The 21,532-nt window shown below is 38.4% G+C and overlaps 2 protein-coding genes across 9 annotated transcripts; one reads left to right on the top strand and one right to left on the bottom strand.

The window, feature by feature from the left end:
- Positions 1–339: 339 nt before the first annotated feature.
- Positions 340–9,207, bottom strand: LOC124219613 (transketolase-like protein 2). 3 transcript variants are annotated; one of them, XM_046627430.2, is made up of 9 exons: positions 8,857–9,207; positions 5,984–6,214; positions 4,610–4,755; positions 4,306–4,495; positions 2,575–2,809; positions 2,343–2,486; positions 2,039–2,212; positions 1,705–1,920; positions 340–1,580 (listed from the first exon to the last, which is right to left on the bottom strand). In XM_046627430.2, exons 2-9 carry the CDS (start codon positions 6,073–6,075, stop codon positions 909–911), a joined length of 1,869 nt encoding a protein of 622 aa, XP_046483386.1. In that variant the 5' UTR covers positions 6,076–6,214; positions 8,857–9,207; the 3' UTR covers positions 340–908. The 3 variants fall into 3 exon arrangements, with proteins under 3 accessions (XP_046483386.1, XP_046483385.1, XP_046483384.1); XM_046627429.2 differs by lacking the exon at positions 8,857–9,207 and adding an exon at positions 6,335–6,414; XM_046627428.2 differs by lacking the exon at positions 5,984–6,214 and having other exon boundaries at positions 8,857–9,206.
- Positions 9,208–10,187: 980 nt separating this feature from the next.
- On the top strand, positions 10,188–15,081 carry LOC124219616 (heat shock factor 2-binding protein). Of its 6 annotated transcripts, XM_046627436.2 has the most exons (7): positions 10,518–10,761; positions 10,898–10,956; positions 11,074–11,260; positions 11,599–11,703; positions 11,820–12,082; positions 12,606–12,946; positions 13,289–14,338. In XM_046627436.2, the coding sequence occupies exons 3-7, from the start codon at positions 11,216–11,218 to the stop codon at positions 13,393–13,395; spliced, it is 861 nt and encodes a 286-aa protein (XP_046483392.1). In that variant the 5' UTR covers positions 10,518–10,761; positions 10,898–10,956; positions 11,074–11,215; the 3' UTR covers positions 13,396–14,338. The 6 variants fall into 6 exon arrangements, with proteins under 6 accessions (XP_046483393.1, XP_046483400.1, XP_046483392.1 ...); XM_046627437.2 differs by lacking the exons at positions 10,518–10,761; positions 10,898–10,956 and adding an exon at positions 10,188–10,511; XM_046627438.2 differs by lacking the exon at positions 10,898–10,956.
- The last annotated feature ends 6,451 nt before the right edge of the window (positions 15,082–21,532 follow it).

The following is a 21,532-nucleotide window of genomic DNA, read 5'->3' as shown; positions in this document are numbered from 1 at the left end:
TCGATGCAGAATTTCTATTCTAAATATTATTAAAAACAAACTTACTCCTTGAAGCGATTCATGAAGTACTGATTAGTTCTTTCCATTATAATTCAATGAAAACCAAGTATTTTTCGATCCAGATACTGTTCGTCCCTAAAATTTAAGGCCAATCAGCAGGCGTGACTACTATAAACGCCCTGTGTTAGCGAAAATTTGGTCCAAGCCTTGACTGAAATGCCATGAGCTTGAAACTTTTGAAAGTCGATTTGCTCACATTGCATTAAAAAACAATCACGCGGTAAAGATCGCAGACCTTTCAAATTGAGAGCGCGACAAATTAAAAACGAAAAACGTTAATGATCTTTGAACACTTTATTTCCTTTTCGGATACGCTCTGTGGTTGAAAAACAGGTCGGTGGTTAAAGAAACAGGGAGGGGAATTACAAACAAGTTTATAAAAATAACCTACCATTCAACTTGTGCATCCAATAACAACTATTTCTAGTAAACTACTGTGTTGTTTATTATTGCTGGAACGTTTGTTTTATACATAGAGTAAATTTTTGGAATAATTGGCAATGTTGAAAAAATTAAGAAAATTATTGCACGACGGAATGGCGTTCAGACTCGGGGGTATTTGCACTTTATTGTTAGATTTATAATACGAAACATGCGCTGTATGCATCTCGAAATAGTTGAGCAGACTGATGCTGAATATCGTTGCTAAAACACTTTCTGTATTTAAAAGTTAGCATTGGTCTGAATTTGTCTTCAGGCTCTGCAAATCAGAGTTTTGATTTAGCGAATCCCCCTACCGAGCTTCAAAATTATTCAGTTCTGAAAGTAGTTGAAAGAAAGAAGACATTCTTCTGTTAGCGCAAAGACTTCTCTTCGCACTGCAAGTTCTCAGCGTTAGGAATAGATATTCAGAGTTTCAGTATTTCATGAACAGCCGTAACAATGCTTCGACTGCTGATACCATACGCATCGAGCAGAACAGCTGTTGGACCAGAGCGAGGCACAACTGGTACGGCAAGCTTTTTCACAATTATATCTCGCACACCAGCAACGGCCGAGAGTACTGCATCGCCCAAACCACCCTCTGGATAATGATCTTCAACAGTAATAATCCTACCGCCAGTTTCGCGAGCATTTTTTATTATCCCGGCAGCATCAATTGGTTTTATTGTGAACGGATCCATGACACGCACGTTGATTCCACTCTTGGCAAGTTCATCGGCAGCTAGTATAGCTTCAACTAGCGTAACCGCGGCACCAATAATCAGCACTTGATCTTTGCTTGAAGTTTTGATAACCTGAGCTTTGCCAATTGCTAGTGCCTTGTCGTTCTTATAAATGACAGGTGTTTCTGGACGCGAAGTTCGGATGAAACAGATTCCTTTCGTGTTCGCGGCCAATTCTACGGCACGTTCCGTTGAAACGGCATCAGATGGGTAGAAAATAGTAGCTCCAGGTATCGCCCGGAACATGGCCAAGTCTTCTAGGCCCATCTGCGAAGGTCCATCCTCACCGATTGAACAGCCGGCGTGGGAGCCGACAAAGTTCAGGTTGGTTTGCGATATAGCACCCATACGAATCTGCAATAAATAACATTACACGAAAAACGTATAAATTACAATATCTCATGTTCAATCAACGTGTTACGCTACAGATTCCTGATAATCAGTTAGGTAGAATTCATTCACTAGAATAAGAGCTCACTTGATCATAGGCACGCGTGAAGAAGGTAGCAAACGTCGACACAAAGGCAACAGTACGATCACGGCAAGCCATGCCAATTCCTACTCCAACCAAGTTCTGTTCAGCAATAAAACACTCTATGTATCTCGACGGATCGACCGTCCTGATTTTATCTGAAAAGGTTGATGTCCTCATGTCACCATCCAGAGCAACCACACGGGAATTGTTGGCTGCAATCTGCATGAAAAAGTATTGGTTCAATAATAACGTTGCTACTAATAAAAACATGAAGGTACGTTATGAGAATACTACAACTTTTATCACAGAGTAAGTGATGTAATTGCGATATATCTACCTTGGCAAGGCCATTTCCGTAAGCAAGACGTGTCGCAATCTTTTCACCTAATTTATAGTTAGGTGGTGAGCTCAATTTTATATTACTAATGTCGACGATTGGTGCATCTGCGACGAGGGGTTTTTGCGGATGCAGAGCGAGTGGACCAGGATTTTTCAATAATGAAGTTAGATGCTAGAACAGGACACCAGTAATCAACATAGTATATTATAAGATAGTATACATAAAGAAATGTGGAAACCCGTGGATGGGTTTCGACAATTTTGAATTCCTTAAAAAAAAAAAAACAGTAATCTTTTCATACCTGAATGACGGTATCACCGTTGGCTCCCAGAGCTTTTCCATGCCAATTGAGTTCATCTTCAATGTTGGGAAAGTTTCGACCTTTAAATGTCTTTGCCAAGATTGCAGTTGGACGGCCTTGAGTATTTTGTGCTTCATGGAATACCTGTGAAATGAAAGAAGACAGGGTATTTTTTAGGATCTGCAAGAAAAGACTATTCACCACAAAGAGCAATAGGAAATTGTGTTAGTACTTTAGCTAGTTCCTCGACGTCGTGGCCATCGACTACCAGAGCGTTGAACCCAAAAGCTTCTAAACGCACACGATAAACCTCCATGTTATGCTCAAGGGAAGTAGCTTGTGTTTGACCCAAACGGTTTATATCAAATATTACACAAAGATTGTCTAGCCCATAGTAAGAAGCAAAATGAAGTGCCTCCCAAATCGATCCTTCAGCAGATTCACCATCTCCAACTAGGACGTACACCCTTTAAAGTGTAAGTATAATTATAAGATAGATGTATAGACTAGCTACTATGTACAATGTGTATATATTAAACAGATCTTGGTTGCTTCAGTGACTAACAAGTAAACTGATAATCCAACTCTGCAGATAACAAAGCTGTCCAGCAGAAAAATCAATCGAGCTCAGTCTATTTTTAATGTTGCTACAATTTGTTTTATATAACACAAGTATGGATTACATGTCTTTTGTTGCCTGTGGTTCACATTCAAAGTAATCGTTTTAGCAACGATACAATTGTGAGTACTTTTATGTCCTATTACTGAAAAAACTCTTTATTTACTCCCCAATAAAAAAAAATTTTCAACTATACTTTGTTTTATATAAAGTGTCGTATGCACTCCAGTGGCAGTCTTTTCCACCTTACGCATTTGCAATATTCGTCTTAGGCTTACACACAGGCATGCTTACAATTCGTAATCCAAACTTACACTCGGCGTAAAACAAACCTACTTTGCCTCCTTAATGCACAATTTATTATTCCTTTGGTGTCTTTTCAATTTTTTATGTTTTGTGCATAAAAGTATACAAGAAAATACTTTAGGTTAGAAAAAATGTGATTGAATCGAAATACCCATTTATTGATGCAGGATTACATCAGCATTAACATTCTCTATTGGTCATTTCTCAATGCTAAATTATGAAAACACGTGGAGATATTCAACTCAATAAACTTGGGTATACAGAATCTGTGAGCCTAAGGATGCAACAGTATTCTATAATTAGTAAAATAGCAGGTAATTTAGGAAATTGTTGCACCCTTGAATCGAGTACTGGTGTATTAATCTCTTACACTACACTCTATAACGCTAAATATATGTTTTCAATAAATGATTTTTAATATTGGTAATAATTAACACCAGTTATTGAATAAGCATACCTAACAAGTAAAGTGGACCTTCAGTTTGGTTACACTTGTCTCCTTAGGTACATAACGGTAATCTTATCAGAAAAATTCTTGTTTTCCACTTTGTGAGCAATGTTCCCATAATCATATGGGTCTATGAAATCATTATAATCGATTTTTTTCAGGTAAGAATGAATTGAACATAGAAATGATAACAACTGCAATATTTCATTAACTATGAATAAGATAACGTAGACCATGTATCTTGGAGAAGGCTATTCAGCTTAGGAAAAATGCGCTTCCCAAACCAACAAACCTCAGCGCAGTAAATTAAACTTCTTCAACCAAGTAGATAGATTTACTAAGAAAAAATCATTCGCTTTGATGTTCTAAATTCTTCAGAGATCATTCAACAAAATTACAAAAGATCTTATTAAAAAATGAGGTTCTTTACTGAGAGTGTGTTGCAAAACTTTAGAAATCTTGCAACGTATTCAACTAAGAAATGTAGGGCATCTAGCGTCAATAATATATCAAATTCTCTAAATTTTGCCTGATTTCCAAGCTCAACTGATACTGTATAAAAGTGTCACTCGGTTAGTTGGAAAAGTTACCTGTAGCTAGACTTGTCGAAATTCTTGCCAACGTAAGCCATGCCAGCAGCGACAGACAGCCCTTGTCCAAGAGACCCAGTTCCAACGTCAATAAAGTTCAATCTAGGAGTCGGATGTCCTTCTAGGTCATTGTTGAATTTTCGGAGATTCAAAAGTTCACTTGTAGGAAATAAACCTGCCTCTGCCCAAGCTGTGAATTATCACAATCGTTATTGACACGTACATAGATACATTTTTGAAACTCTTACCTACCGTAATTTAGTAACATTCCCAATTGGGATTTTGATAATTTGCAATCACTTACCGGCGTATAAAATCGGTGCAGCATGCCCTTTGCTTAAAACGAATCTATCGTTGTTCACATCACGAGGAGCAGAGACCTTGTAGCGCATTGTGTGAAAGAAAAGGACAGACATGATCTCTGCCATAGATGAGCATGATGTTGGATGTCTATAGTAGGATTACAAAGAATCTTGGGTAAATTTGAAGATTTTTGCAAATACAAATCAAAATCGTCAGAGCTTATAAGATACAGTTTAATTTAAAGGTTGGTGCCTAGTTGAAATATAAGGTGGCTTGCTATTTGATTAGGGCACTTCAGTGCGATGTCAGACGCACGACTCCAATCAAAACAGTGAAGGAGAAGCCAGGAAATACCAACGCAATTCTGTTGTATTTGCTAAATAAATTTTAGCCTGATCTTATATTGATGATAAAAGATGCGTCTGTGTAATAGCTTTGGCCAGATAATTGAAAAAAAAACAAAAACATGAGCGCAGTTAACACGTGGTAGAAGTGAAACCTTCAGAAACTAGACTGCAAGAGAATGAGGAGCATGCAGTATCAGAAATGGAATAATTGATTGTTTCATCGATAGGTGTTTCATTTCGTTACATCGATAATAGTTTCATTTTATTTCATCGAGTTTCAAATCACTACCACGCTGAAGAAGTTTTCACCAGTGGCACTAAAGAAGTTTTCACTTCAAAAATTCACTCTTTCTGTAATACATTTTAAAAATTAGCAACTTACAAATATTTTTTTCGAATGATCAAAAGATAATTTGCAAATTCTGGCAAGGCAACGACATGGATTCATCCTCTAACTTCAAAATGAGTTTAAGAAACCCGAAGAAAATTATTTTGAAAATTTAGTCAACAAGGAGGGAAATACAAAGCATTTTGGTTAAAAAAAGTTATTTATTTGGATACTAATTTTGTACGAAAAATTCGAGACAATCGAACATTTGGCATGGACGGAGTTTCCAGTGTCGTGTGAAGGTTCACTATGTAGATCGAATAGACACTTCATAATTTTTAATGCATACATGGTATGAGGAAACTTTTTCGATTTTGCATATGATTTATAAAGACTCATTTTCAGAATAATAATGATAAGTCAAGCCTCAGGACCAAGAGCCTTGGACTGTGAACATTGGCCTCACGATCAGTTGTAGAATATTAGGGGGAAATGGAATAATTGACTACGATTGTAACGCTAGGTGAAGATGAACCAAAGGTTAAGAGTGGACCATGTTCTAACTACAGAATGACTAATGGCCAAACTACCCTGGGACGCTAGGATTATACCACGTACGCAAAAACTGCGTTAGCCCGGTAAGGTTGGGTTAGGTTAGGTTAGGTTTTTCGATGGGCAGGTAATTTTTACAGATAGATACCCGCTTTTTGATGCCTGCGTTGCTGTGACCGAATGAATCCTGAGCCAGTTGGCCACATCGTAGAGCTTTTGCGTATCAATTTCTTTCACCATTTTCAATTAACTTTAGAATTAATCGGCTAACTCCACGGTTGTCCGCTGACCCTCTAACTGCAGTGTTCAATGCGTAGTCGCAAGCTGAAGCATCGGCGGCGACGAGCTTCGCTTATATCGCCGGCTTGCTATCTCGACCCTTGACCGTAGATGCAAAAAAAAAACAGTACCCAAATGGAAGAGATGGTTAAACGACGCCACCTATTTTTACACGCAATAAGTTACATAATCGTCACGATAATAGTGTAATAAATATTACGGAAGTCGTTGAGTTGAATCACAGTCTAGGCCCTCTAGGTTGAAGCAGCTAGATTTTCACGAGCAGCAAAATGCTGCTGCAATATTTTGCTGCCTCATAGTTCTTGAACAATAGGAATAATGCCAATTAAATGGGTGACACTCACTCAGCACTCACCAGGTAGCGTTACCCTCCGCTATTTTATTACCATTCCCTTTCATCATAAACTCGGCGCAAAATATTCCGGCAACAGGATGCTGCCGGGAAAAATCGAGCCGTAAGCAAAATGCAGAAGCTGTAGCGGAATTGTGTTAACGCTGCCGCATTCTGCTTAAATGGGTGGCCTATGGCTTGTAGCATTCTGTGAGCGTCGACCTTGAAGGCCTTGAAGGCCTTAAAAGCATGAGCAGTAGCTCCATTTTTTATGATTCTGCATTGTACTAATTATGCCATTCTAATAAACGATTCTTCAAATAAACGATAAATCTTAGAACTGGGCGCTTCAAAGAGGGAAATGAGAAAAACGATTATTGAATTTTACACATCACATCCTCGGTTATTTCGATTATAACTATATGCGCTTATGCATATACTGATAATCAAGCTAAGCCGGGTCATCGTGCAGAACAAAGGCCAAGAGTTTATCCGGTGAAATATAGAATTTCGTATTAGCTGTTACTGTAGCAAATCGAGATTATCCTGCGAAATTTACGATATAGTTGTTACCCTGCAAATATTTGCAACCAGCGGAGGAATGAGTTGTATGTATACGAGACGAATATTCAATTGGAATCGATTTCTGAAAATCTCTCCAAGTCGTTCCGGAATATCAAACTAGAACCTTCTACGGTACACATTAACAGTTTTTTAAGACTTAATTCCACCCGGATATGACCAAACGTTTCACCGATAGCCGACACGCGTAAACGATAACGTTTTATTTGCAACGTTAACTGGGTTAAATGTTTGCCTGAATCAACTACGCGTTTTGAGTTATGAGTTATTTAGGGAACTAATGCTTGAGGAATGAGTTTTAGGGAACGAATATTCAATTTGAATCGTTTTCTCAGAATCCCTCCAAGTTGTTCCGAAATATAAAACTAGAACTTTCCAGGGTGAATACATTAACGGTTTTATTACGAATAATGTTGATGTTAATACGCAATTCCACCTGGAATTGACCCTATGTTTAACCAATAGAGGACACACGTGAACGGTAACTTTTTATTTGCAATAATAACTTTTTTTCTGAATAGGTATTGATAACGCATTTTCCTCCCAATATTTGTATGGATTATTTCGTAAAATCGCGACGATTGTGCTTTTTTGAAATTAACTGGAAAGTTTTATTTTCCGTCACTTTAGTGAAAATATAAGTCTTGGTTTTTGCAAATAATAAGTTTTTATTAATTTATACATATCTTATCGAACAGGGATGTAGGAATTGGTCTATTGTACGATCCGTCAGCTAGACCAAATAATCTGTGAAATGGTTCTAGATTAAAATCTGAATTTTCCAGGGTGTACTCAAGATAAGACTCGGGAACCTCTCCTTTCTGACCAAATTCAACTTCAATACTCTGCTGAAAAAATCCGACAGAGATCCGATAGTCTATGTCGGATTTTTTAAGCACGGTAGGTTCACTACGGCTACTAGGTGTAACCTAGTTTTGGGTTGAATTTGGACTGAAGTTAAAAAAAATGTAAAAGCTATGGTTTTCCACATCAAAATATTCAAGGTGATTCCAAATTCTTTCTGTTTTATTCACCGAGATTAATGGCAACACCGTCTCCTTCAAATCCTACAGTTGTCTAAAACATTTTGCCATGAAGTTCATCGTTATTGACACATTTTACTATTGCGCTGAAAATGGGACACCCTATATAGAAATAATATTGGCACAAATTCCCGCCTCGATGGATCACGTGTTTCGTGACAATGCGTAAAAACTTGCTGTGATAATCTGATAAGGTTTGTGATAATATTTTACTGCTATGACATGGCACGCTGATTTAATCAAGACTTATATTGTATGTATTCGTACATACGTAATGTGATTCTACACACGGAAGTATTCGCAACCGCTTTTGGCTCTAATGTATCAGAGAAATTAGCTTATAGCTGATGTTCAATTATCCAACCGGGTTGCTAGTAGTTGGTCTCTGAGCGAATAAATGTTCGTCTATAATAGAAGGTGACCAATCACATGCGCCCGGCAGCGGCTAGCTGCAATCACTGGTGAATAAAAATCATCTTATGTCGTAACAGCAGCAGGTCTGCTTTGCACAGCCAATAACTTCCTAGAATCGCCGGAAGCCACCAATACGGTTTCTGTGGCCGCTATATATCGGTCGCATAGACGAATTTGCCCCACGGTAAAAATAATAAAGCAAATCATCAGACCCATGCCGTGAACGAGCTGCTGTTCGTATTGCAGTGGTCGGATAGTGGCTACCAATGCTTGACCCACAAATAGCGTGGTCGATTTTAGCCAATTATTCACAGGTTCTCCAATTTGATAAGCAAACTATATGTTACGTACCCGCTTTTAGTTATCTGGGTCGCCCGAACCGAATGAATTCTTAGCTTCGTGGCGATATCCTTCAGTTCTTGGATCGTTTTTGACTCCGGCTTATGATAGCTTGCCATTGTTCGTTCAGATTTCACTGGATGAGTTTAAAGTATGCTAACGAGCCGATAAATGAAACTGACTTTGAAGAAAACCTTCATCCAACTATATGCAACTTGCTACGGCACAATTCTACTGATCAACACCCAAAAGCAGCGGTACTCGGGAGGGAAGAGCCTCGGCCTTGAGACAATCGGTTGAGCGGGATAGAAGCGACCGCATGGACTTTGTCCATGATTGTTCAACTGCGAAAGGTTACCTCGACTTGGCCTCGTGCTGGACGTTATCGCTTTTTAAAATAAAATGGTGATACCAGGAAGTAAGAGAGTAGAAGACGAAACTGCAGCCTGCGTGCCGGCAAAATGTGCGCCCGATATTGACTCCCACTAAAATAACTCTACATGGAAAGGGCACCGCGTACGTTTGACCGTATAGCCGACCATACTGAGAGAGATAGCAACTATTAGGCAGATAGTGACTTTACCTTTTTCTAATTTATTGGGCGCGCCAAAAAATACAGAAGCTTGAATAATTTAAACAGTGGATGATTAATCAAATATCGTAAAATCAAATTCATGAAATAACGCACGTATTTTCACATAGAAATGCTCTATTGTATGTTAACCGTATGAAATTATGATGAAACAGTATAAATATTTAATTCTTAGAAATAGCGCAAATTTGCATTCTTTCCGTTCGAAATTTGCCACATGGGACATAGACAATAGGCATACACGAAATGGAACTCCAAAACTCCGTACGTATGTTCATGGGGTGTGTTCCGAAATATACTTTTAGTATTGCCGGCTGTGACGTCACGCAGTCATCTGCGAACAGCGTTCCGTTTTTACTTCGAGTTGCCAGTCACAGTAAAATCCGAACGCTACTTTAACGGACGCAAGAAATATATACGTCCGTGGCTACTTTGCAACGCCACCGAGGACGCGGCCATCTCTCAAGTACTGCAACCACTGATCTGTACCACAAATTTCGTGACGTCACTGACTGGCGGCAGTAGGCTGTGGCGCGATTTCGGAACGCGGTTGCCAGTATTTACAGTACTGCAAGTATATTTCGGGAAACACCCATAATTTTATCCTAAACATATAGGATCATGGCGACAAATTTTGTCAATTCGCCCCATTTCAGTTCGGTTTCCTTGTGTAGGCTCCAATGGGTTCTAAGCTCATTCCAAAGTGAACTCTGGTGGCTGTGTATGGAACTATATTACATGCCACCAGAGGTCTGCCACCAGTACCCCAGCACCAAGGTCTGTAGATAAACGAGCGGTCAAAGGAAGGTCTTAGGAAAATTCTTCATGCAAAGGACTTCCCTTGTCTGCTCGTCTATCTACGCACCTTGCCCAGCACTGTGCCAGAGTGTCTTTGGCTCGCGAAGTAATACTTTTGGTGGTTTGGCTGTGACGACTGCGCGAGCTTGAGGGAAAGCGACCAAAGTCAAAACAGAACGCAATCGGCCGTTGACCACGTGACGTCACACTCGGCAGTACTGGCAGTACATTTCAGCACGTATCCGGGAATATGTGAAATCAACTATTTGTATGCATGGTATTAAGAGGAATATCTTAGATTCTTTACATTGATCAGTTAATTCTCTACGTGAGTCTTTATCGAGAGTACATTCCAAAATTAGCTCTCAGTACCGTCAACAATCTGTATCTCTTTTTCGCTATCGAGTTCGTGGGTAGCTCTGCCTCTGTCCTAGGGATTTTTTATCGCTGCTAGCCAAAGAGTATGTGAAATATAGAAATACTTCAGTGCTGCCAGCAAAACGCACCCGCAGCATGGATGTAAGCAGGTAAGTATGGCCAATAGTGTAAACATGGCCAGTAGCCCGTGTTTGTAAGAGTCTGTAAGGAATTCGTAGAAGCTTGTAGCAACTTTGCAAAATCTCGTATCGGTGTATACTGAATTAACCTTAATGCCTCAAATAGGAGATAGTCTTTGTAAGCCCGAGGTTATGGAAGAACAGGAACAATTCTTATTTACATATGTACGTAGTTGACACAATTACACATTACCTTGTGACAGATATGTCGGAAGGAAATATTTTGTCGGCTTTCTCTACGCAATTGTGTTAATAACGTAGTTGCATTGTTAATACTTGAAGGACGAAATCGGCACCGTTCTGAGAACGGTCGGACGTAATTTGAATAACTTTACGGTGGATTGTTCGGCGAGTACGACCATGGCTGATCCATACCCTGGAGAAGATGGGGCAGAAGTGACGTCTCGAACTCTCGGTTTGAAAGATGATGTTACTGCAATGTTTGGACCTCAGGCTGTATTCAAGAAAGGTATTTTATAGTCTTCGAGCAATTTGATTAATCAACTTGTGAGCTTGTCGTTTCTCTCCGCTCTTTTTCCTTAGGAGTGGATAGCTATGACAATGTAGAACCTCTGTACAACGAACTATACAAACGGTGGCTCGAGCAACGGGACCAATTGGAGCAAGCACAGGAAGAGATTATCAGACTGAGGAATCAAGTAATTGATTCCAGGTTGAGTTACCAGCATTGAAGAAGAGTCTAGGATTGATTAATCTGACGACAGTGATGAGAAAAAAAGCTTGTGCAACCATTCATGGTGATATATGACTGTTTTAAGGTTACATCTCCGGTTACACCTGTTCTAGGTAATGCATCAAAGTACATTTTGTGCCAGCCTTGGAGCTGTGCTAGGAAATTTGGTATGGCATGCGTCCCGCTTTCCTCATGTTGTAGAATTATGGCTATCCAAGGTGAGTACTGCTTCATACTTCTTGGAAAAAAAAACGGAAGCGCTGTAACTCCATAAAATTGTACATGACATAATTATCAGCGATGCTTAAGATTAGTTATAATCGTAAGTCGCTAGTTTCAGGCAAAACTTGGGGAGTTCTTGTGCATTGTAAATGGAACCTTTGTTTCCTTTATAAACACGTATGGTTCTGTATTTCCCTCTGAGAACAGCGATGAGTTTCAATTTGTAAAGGGTCTTTGTGGTATCGTGACAAATCTATCGGCAAGCCCTGGAGGTCGTCAGTTTTTGGTTACACATCCAAATGGAAAAAATTTGCTGCAGAAGATGGTAAAACTGATGCCTGTGGTACCGTTACCTACGGGCAACTCGTTAGCAAGGTAGATTATGATTATTGCAGGGCATAGTATGGTGAGCACAAAAAAAATTTCATTACTCCATCCGTATCTGCCTTGGATACCTTTCTTTTTTCACACATGTCTTTTTGACAGTTTTCATACTGATGCTAGGTAATTAATATCAAGAAATTGACGATGAAACGTTCGATACTGGTCAATTCTTTATCATACTTCTTTCAAGCATTTAGGTCATCGCTATGAGAGCTTACAGTTACTTTATGCACGCTAACACAAAACAAATTAGACTGCATAGAATTATTCTATACTATAAATTTTGTATAGTTAATGGTATAGTGGTAAACCGGAAATGTGGTATACTTAGTATAATGTTTGTATAAACTGATTTCCTACAGTATAATTTTTCTGCGGACTATCTTATGTGGTATAATTTTGTGTAGTATCGAGCGTGTAGTAACAGTGCACTCTCACGGTGATGCTATCAGTATGAATTTTTCTGAACATTTTTGTTCATGCTATTTCAATCTAATATTTTATATCCATCTAGATTGATCTTGATGCTTTTGTACAATGTCAGTATAAATAAATCAGGCCTGCAATATTTGATAGAACTTCGTATCTGTCAAATACTTGGCCCATACCTCAGTGATTCAATTTCGGCTGAACTGAAGCACCTCTCCTTGCGACTACTGCAATCTATTACCTTCGAACTTAGAGATGAATTGACCATTGATGATATTCTAACGAAAGTCACTGTAACAAGAATTCAAGAACTTGTAAAAACAGAAACGGAAATAGTTTCATCAATTGCCAAAGAGGTCATTTTAAATCTCAAAAACTGCCAATCTTCTCTTATCTATGACGGACGTTTTTGTCAAGATCGACTCGGTAAGACTAATTTCTTAAGATTGAATCAATATCAAAACAATTTAATCTAATGTATAAATTCTGGCTGCTTGGTTATTCGAATTTTTTTTTGCAAAATATTCATTGCTCCCGCTGAATTTTCTGTACAGGAACAAGTCACTCACATCCACTAGGCGTTAAAAGAGAATCATTTTAAAAATTTTCAAAGTTTTTTGTGGCTACTACCAAAAACCAAGTACGTGAAGTACTTTTAAGATATTTTCGCATTTGCGAATTTCACGTGAGAGCAATCAATTGTCCATTGACAGAAGAATTTAAAGACGGTTACCCGCGAGCAACTTTTTTATCACTGGTACTTTGCAGATAAGCGAACCTGGGGCCGTATAAAACCGTATCAGCGATCCGGTAGCTTTTTCATTTACGGAAGCCGTTCAATACGCAAACCCATAAGACAGACAAAACCTCATTAGGGTTACCGTCTTTAACAGTTTTCAGTCAACGTATTGTCCCTGTCGGGCTACCAGCATCAATGTTTGAGGCTATAAAGTTTCTTAGAAAGAGGGATCTGCACATGTTATCTAGTGGAAGATCAGTTTATGACTAATTAAAATAACTACGAATTGTAATTTCAATTGTACAAATAGGAAAGTAACATAACTTGATTCAGAGACTGAAATAAAGTTAACTAAAATATTTAAGATTAATGTGAATAATGAAAAATTTGATAAAAATTTACCAACATTAAGATACACTATGTCAGGCGCGTATCATACAAGTAGAGACAGGTAAATCTTAAAGGCCAAGGCCCGCTGTTGCGGAACAGCGCGGATCCACGCGACACTGAACGGTGTCGCACGGTACGGAACTTTTAATGTAACACAGTAATAAGACCGTTAGGCGCAAAACGATATAGTCCATTCCGTTATAACTCACATGCATGAGACCAAAGATTTCTTGCGATTACTATCCGCAGCGGATCCCAATAATCGAAGATAAATCCGTGAATCAATCCTTTTCTGAAGATTTCGGTTTGAAATTGATAAAAAAAAAAAAAAATGTATATCATACCAGGTTCAATTCCTATTGATTCCTATCAATCTGAAATGTTCAAAAACAGGATTCACCGATTTATCATCGATTATTGCGATCAGCTGTGAATAGTAATCGTCAAAAACCTGGTCTCATACAAGTGCGAGTTATAGTGGAATTATATCGTTTTATGCCTAACGGTCTCATTACTGCATTACACTAAAACTTCCATACCGTGCGGCGCCGTTCCGTTCCGAGCGGATCCGCGATGTTCTGCAACGATGGGCGTTGGATTTAATACTACTCATGTTGTCACTCACCAGTATATGTTTTTGAACTCGTATCGTGAGAGAAAACTGATTACAAGTACAATCATTCGTTTGTTTTTAGGATGCAATATATCATCTAGCAGATACTAAACGGTATACCGATAGTACTCTGCGCCACAATACAGAGGGTGCCTATTGGACATGAACAGCTGTTGTACTATACCAGGAATATCTACCATCCTTGATTCTTTAATGGTTCCAAACAAATTATGAAAATGTAAACGTATTCTGGAACAAATGAAGTGGATTTTCGTCGTGTTTTGGTCCCTTTACCAAGTGAATTGAGTTAGAATTATCCCAGAGTGCTTTTACTTTGATCTTCAAGCTCTGGGTAACTTGGCTTGTGTTTAAATAACGAAAAATTTCTTATAAATGAAAATAGCAAGAGGTACTGCTTAAAATATGAAGAAACATTTCTTATAAATTAGGATAACAAAAGGCACTGCACCAATGATAATAGAAATCGCAATTTCCACTCCAATGACACGTAGTAAAGAACCCGTGTGAAGGTAGTTTTAAACGTTATTTTTTTTCAACACAAGACAAAATTTTCAGTACTCTGCTTAGTATATTGCCATGTTCTTTTTCACTTTTGCAATGATCCACATGTAAACTTCACCAAACCTCAGGGTCAAAGTATTTGCACATGATATTCTTACATAGAGTAATTCAACGAAATAGGAACATTAGTCACTGAAACAATACGAAAATAGCATTATAAACCCATTTAAGGACAATTGGTTTTCCTATTCTGTGATTTGGAGAAATACGTTTTGAAAATACCACTGATAGTCCATTGGTTTGTTTAGCTTAAATAATTCAATGCAAAACATGAGTGAAGTGTTGTCATAGACTTATAGGCATAATCTTCACCATCATATAGTGAGCTTTTCATATTAATTTTAATATAGATATACACGAGTTGGGAAAATCGCCGTTGCACAAGTGCGTTCTAATGTTGCTATAGGCTGAATTTTCACGGACAGCAAAATGCTGCGACAGCAAGTAGCTTGACCCTGTGAAAGCCAAAATGTGTCGCCAGCGCACTCATCTCTGTAATACGGCCGCGGTAATTTTTCCGCTGTCACAGCATCGCGATGCTTGCTGCCGCGGCATTTCGCTGCCCGTGAAAATCCAGCCTAAGCAGTCGGGTGTTCTACGGCGCAACTTTTCAGACGAACCAATAAAAAAGTTCTAACAGTTGGCATTACGACAAGCGGTCAATTAAAAACTGTTAAATATTTTGAAGTAGATTAGAACGTTACACATGAAACGCAGACTAAATTCTTCGTTCCACGCATAGTGGAAATGCGGATACTTTTACCTCTGCAGGTCTCGTCACGATTCTTACAGTCTTTAACCAATCAATTGAACATATCAATTATATTCGTGAAACGATGCGATTCAACGCAATGCGTGACCCACCACGTTTGTTTAAGCCATGGATACTAGAGTAAAGGAGTGGACACAGCATAGGGGAATAAGTAGTAACGGCGTCCTCAAAAACCCGTCCTTCAATTAGTTCTTCGCTCTGCCACTAGCATCGCATGGGTCGAAAAGATCGTAGATATAGTAATAAAATTTAGTCCACACGATGAAAGTGACCGATCCGCGCTTTCGCAGTAGAATGAAAAGTGACGCACCTAAATGATAGTATATTGGAGGTTAAGGAGACTATTTCAAGAATTGTCGAAACTTTTTGGAGTTTACTCCTTAAGAAACGATTCGAGTTATAGGGCCCGGTACGGAAATTATATGAGGAGTAAGATCAAGTGTAACACGAAAACTTGAGGCGTCATAGAAAGAGACAAACATATATATTGAACGTGCAAAAGAATGAGATGGAATACATTACACAGCGTATCCTATACTCGGGGTCTCCTCTTTGGGCGATGCTTCGTAGTCTCACTGCATAGTTCATTACTTCTGGTCTGAGAGTTGAATGTGTGCGTATGTTTGCACGTGTGCGCTGTGTGCCTGCGTATGAATTTATAAGACGTGACGTTATCACGTCAAAATATTTAAAAATATGGAAGAAATTGATTTAGATGATAATGAAGAAGAATCCGAAAAACACATGGATGCGGTTAATTGGTGAGCTTATCGTTTACATTTATGACTAATATACATTTCAAATACGAACAACTAAATCTTTTATTTAGTGTTTTTATTATTTTTGATTAATTGCTTTAATATATTTTATATTTATATATTATTTTCATTACTTATATTAACCCTTAGCGGCACAGATTTTTCCGTACTTACTATCGACTTGAACTTTGTACTCGAGGGTTTTTGGGGTCGCTGATTACGAATCTGCACTCAAAATTTGAAAATTGAAGATGGCGGATTCAATATGGCGGACCAAACGTGCAAAAACTCATTTGACGAGAGCAAAAGTTGGTACCCGGGGGTTTTCAGGGTCGCTGATTACGAATCCGCACTCGGAAGTTGTAAATTCAATATGGCGGATCCAATATGGCGGACCAAAACGTAAAAAGTCGTTTGACGAGAGCACGGTCTTACGTACAGATCCGGAAACTAGTAGGGTGGGGAATGACTCAGATAATGAGGCAAAACCGTGGTTCTCGTCTTCGCCGTCTGCAGCGCTGCCCCCTCGGGATGAGCAAATCATTAATCAGATCCGAACAGCTGATTTTTCGGAATCAACAATCCTTAATTTTTTACACCGTTTACACACTTTACACTGAGTTATGAACTGTCAAAAACTTCGATGAGCAGGTTATCTTATTGGTATATATCTATATCTATTATACCCCGGGCCAATGGCGCCCCTAGCGGATAGATAGGAAACAAGACCGTGTGCCTCACTAACGGTGACACCCCCTACCACTCAAAAATGCCGGAGTTACCAGACCTGTACGTAAGACCGTGGACGAGAGCGAAAGTTCGTACTCAGGGGTTTTCGAAGTCAATGATTATGAATCCGCACTCAAAAGTTGAAAATTCAAAATGGCGGATCCAATATGGTGGACCAAAACGCAGAAGTCGTTTGACAAGAGCGAAAGTTGGTACACGGGGGGTTTTCGGGGTCGCTAATTACAAATCTGCACTCAAGAGTTACAAATTCGAGATGGTGGATCCAATATGGCGGACCGAAAATGTAAAAAGTCGTTTGACGGGAAAGAAAGTTGGTACTCGGGGGTTTTTGCGGTCACTTATTACGAATATGCACTCAAAATATGGAAATTTTTGAAGTAATGTAAATAAGCCGAATAATTACAGATATATGTTAGTTTCTCTTATCATTTCATACCCTCTTTTTCTATTCGAATATATCATAATTATCGTTCGTAAGGAGTAAACTCCAGTCGTGCGTCGGAGCTGACACATACTTTTTTTTCATAAAATAAGAGGACAAAATTGTCCTGAGCTTCTCTCGATTCATTACGCGAAAATGATAGATTACAGATTCCTAATGTTTCAGCTTATTTTTATTCAACAAAATTTGATACACCTATTTTAATAAACATAATAAATTAATTAACACTGCACATTAATAACAAAAAGTTTTACACATGTAAACATAAACACTGCACGAATTTTGACACATTGAGGTTAGGAAATAAGTAGTAACAGTGTGTCTGATCTAAATATATATATATGTCGGAGAAGAATAAAGAGGATGCATCATCAAGTGAATGCAAAACTTGAATTTTGAATGAGTCCGCCGTATCAAGCGTCAAGCGTTATTCAACATGCTTCGAATATAGAACAAACAAATGGTTTGTTTATAACAACGCTTGGATGAAATCGACAGTCACGGAAAAGCAAGCGAATTGACCGGACGTGTTGGGATCATCACGCTTTTTACAATGAGCAATCCACGTAATGCAAATCCTACATCCTCTCCGCCTTTCCGAGGCTTCACCCCGACATATATATATATGTATATATATGACTACGATCTTTTTGATCGCAGCGCTGCCGTTTTAGGCCGGGATTTCGTGTACATTTCTGAAGCACGCTGTGTCCACTCCTTTACTCTAGTCTCCATGGTTTAAGCGTTTATCAACGTGTAGTTGAGGTTATGTTGTATTTTGTACGCGTGCATGCGCCTGCGCTACAAGCTCACAATGGCTTGCCGTGACGTGAACTAGCGGAACCGCGACTTTATACGAAAATTGGTCCTCTATCGAGCACACGTTATTCCTTAGACTATGCTCCTAACAAAGTGACAACCCGAAAGAAAAACGTTTGAACGAGACGCCTATTATTTACTCATATTACAGAGGGTTATGCTCGTGGTAACATTGTTTGCTACATTTTCATATTGAACTCGTTATGCGAGTTGTTAATGAGTATCTTCAAAAAATTTTCAAAACAAAACCTTCAGACACTTGGCGTCCCCACACTTTAGCGTGGTTGGCGTACTGCGTAATTTGTCCCTACCTCTCGGTATGAAATATCAAATCTATGTTTAATCTAACAATAAGTATTTTACAAAGTTCTCGGGACGTATGTGGCATTGCAGTCTTTGCGACAATTCGTACGGAAACTGCACTCCGCCAATACAACTGACATTAACCCCGTATTATGTAAATTTTATCAAACATGATTAGAAGCAGATAATGTAGAATACACGCAATAACACTGCAGGTCTTACAAGAACATTAATTTTCATGATATGCCTGGACAGCACATGCAGCGAATGAAAAGAATATTGAAAAAGAATTACAAACTTCAATTTTCATGAATCTCGTTTTCGATTTCCGAATTGCGATTGCACAGGACAAAAAAATGTATAGTCTTACCTTCTTTTATTCGGTACACATGGTAGTCTATATTTTTTATTCTTCCTTTAAATTGGTTGGATTAGAACTAGTTGACTGGAGGTAATTTACCGATAAACTTATAAATCCTGACCACTGAGCTGCTCAATCATCAGTACGAAACTACTATGTTCCAGAAATCAGTTTTGCATCGAAAGTATTATATTGGCGCGCGTATTTCATTGTGGGATTGCTAAGTACGTACTGGCCACCTGGTGACCACTGACGGTACCTGCACGTAAACTTCCATCACGAATTTGTCTACTGGAATAACTCACACAGATGGGAATCATTCTTCATTCAATCAAAAATTGAGAATACAGATAAACATATTTTATTTGCCCTCGGTTAGAATTTGTTCAAGTGTGAGGGCTCGAGAACGTAATACCATGATGCGTATACAGCGGAATTCACATAACGTATATTCTGAGTGAATAGGAATCTTTTTATTTATTTATTTATTTATTTATTTCTTATACGGCCGCAGCCTTTTTGAAGAAGAAAAAAAAAGATACATATGCATTACACTTATAAGTAATCAAATACGATCAATATCCGCTGTTACAACCAATTTTAACCTTGATAAAAGAATGAAGCAAAACTTAAGAATAAAAATTCCAAAACTTAGATTTCAATAACGACGTCACACGACGAACGCTTAACGAAAAATCATACAAGTCGGGCAAAATGAAAGAACAATTATTGTACAGAGTACACATACGAAAGACGGGCTCACAGTCGAAAAAGCGAGCACGTCCCACTCTAGGGTAGAAAAGGTCAGGACTCCGAGTCGCATAAGTTTCAGACCGAGTAGGTATGAGCCCTCGCAACTCAACAGATAGAATATTCCCGGACATAACCTTAAAAAGGAACAGCAAGTCAACAATCTCCATAGATGAGAGGATGGAAGGAACACTAAATTTAACAGCAACTTAATGGTAGTCGTGATCAAACTTATGCATAGGGGACAAGGCCTTAGCTGACATATAACGCAGAGCTCTGTGCTGAAGACGTTCCATCACATAAATGCCATTTTTGTAGTAAGGACGCCAAACTGTGAAGCCGTACATTAGGACAGATTTAACGAGAGTCATATACAGATAACGGATGGTTTCCCAGTCCTTAAAACATAGTTTGTTCCGAACAATAAAAAACCACAACTTTTCGGCCCTACGTATGATCAATATGAAGTGCAAAAGACAGACTAGAATCAAATAGGATCCCAAGATCCTTAATTGAATCAACCCGTGAACAAAGATGAGAGCCACCTAGTGTGTACTCATGAACAATGTAAGAGCCTCGAGCGAAGGACATTGATTTACATTTACTAAGGTTTAGCCCTAATTTATTCATATTGCACCAGCTCATTATTGCACTAAGATCGTCTTGCAGCTTGATGGAGTCAGATAGGTTACAAGTTTTCATAAAAAGTTTAATGTCATCGGCGAATAAAAGGATATTGCTAGACAAAGAGGTAAAAACTATATCGTTGATGAATAATATTATAATTTATAATAATTTTATAATTTATTTTTGAATGCGGATTTGAATGTATTGACGCATTCGCGAGAATGTACAAAGATTGATTTGTAATTCGTTGTAAAGAATAGTGAAGAATAGAGAATTAATATTAGTGCTAGTAAATTCGAGACTTCGGCAAATACAGAATGGCATATTGTGAGACGTATTTTTTCACTTCGATTCAATTCGTTTTTATTTGCTGGGCAAGACCGACAATCGTCAGAAAGACGTTTGAAAGATACCCTATGCTATGTCTTTCGATCTTGAAAAGATGGCTCAACGTCGAAAAGATGCCTTTCGTGACGTTACGAGACTTCAAAAAATGGAGCCATATTAAGACATAGTTCAAACATTATTTTGTCAACTTTCTCTCAGATGCTCTAAGGCTTACTTCATATGCCACTGATTGTGTAAAAAATGTATTGTTACAAGAATGTTTATTTCCATTATAATTAATCTGCAAGTATATTTCAGTGAAAAAATATATTAAAATCATTCCAACCAGTAGTTTTGACCAGTTTTGAAGGGGGAGAAACGTATGAGACACCTCACTATACATTTCCATAAGAGATGTCTCGCAGTTGAAATTGGTGGTAAATAAAAGGCAAAATGTCAGTAACGAAACTCGCTGATGAAGGGTGTCTACAGTTGATCTATTCTCATAGTACTACTTATGATTGCTTCATTTGGGACAATTAACCGTTTACAATTTCAACTTACGGTTAAAATATCCAAAGTTCTCTCATTTGTGTTATACTATCATTATTATACAGAGATAAAAAAATTCAATTGATCTGGGAAAGCGGTGGAAAATTTTTTAGAAAGCATGATGAAGTTTTCCTTGGAAATTTCCGAAAATGTCCGGTAATTCTACATGCCATCGAAATTAAACGCCCTTGTACAGTTATTATCTGTATATGTCAGCAAGCTTTCCT

The sequence above is a fragment of the Neodiprion pinetum genome, chromosome 5, assembly GCF_021155775.2.
Source record: "Neodiprion pinetum isolate iyNeoPine1 chromosome 5, iyNeoPine1.2, whole genome shotgun sequence".
Lineage (NCBI taxonomy): Eukaryota > Metazoa > Arthropoda > Insecta > Hymenoptera > Diprionidae > Neodiprion > Neodiprion pinetum.
This window is presented reverse-complemented; position numbering and strand designations above follow the sequence as displayed.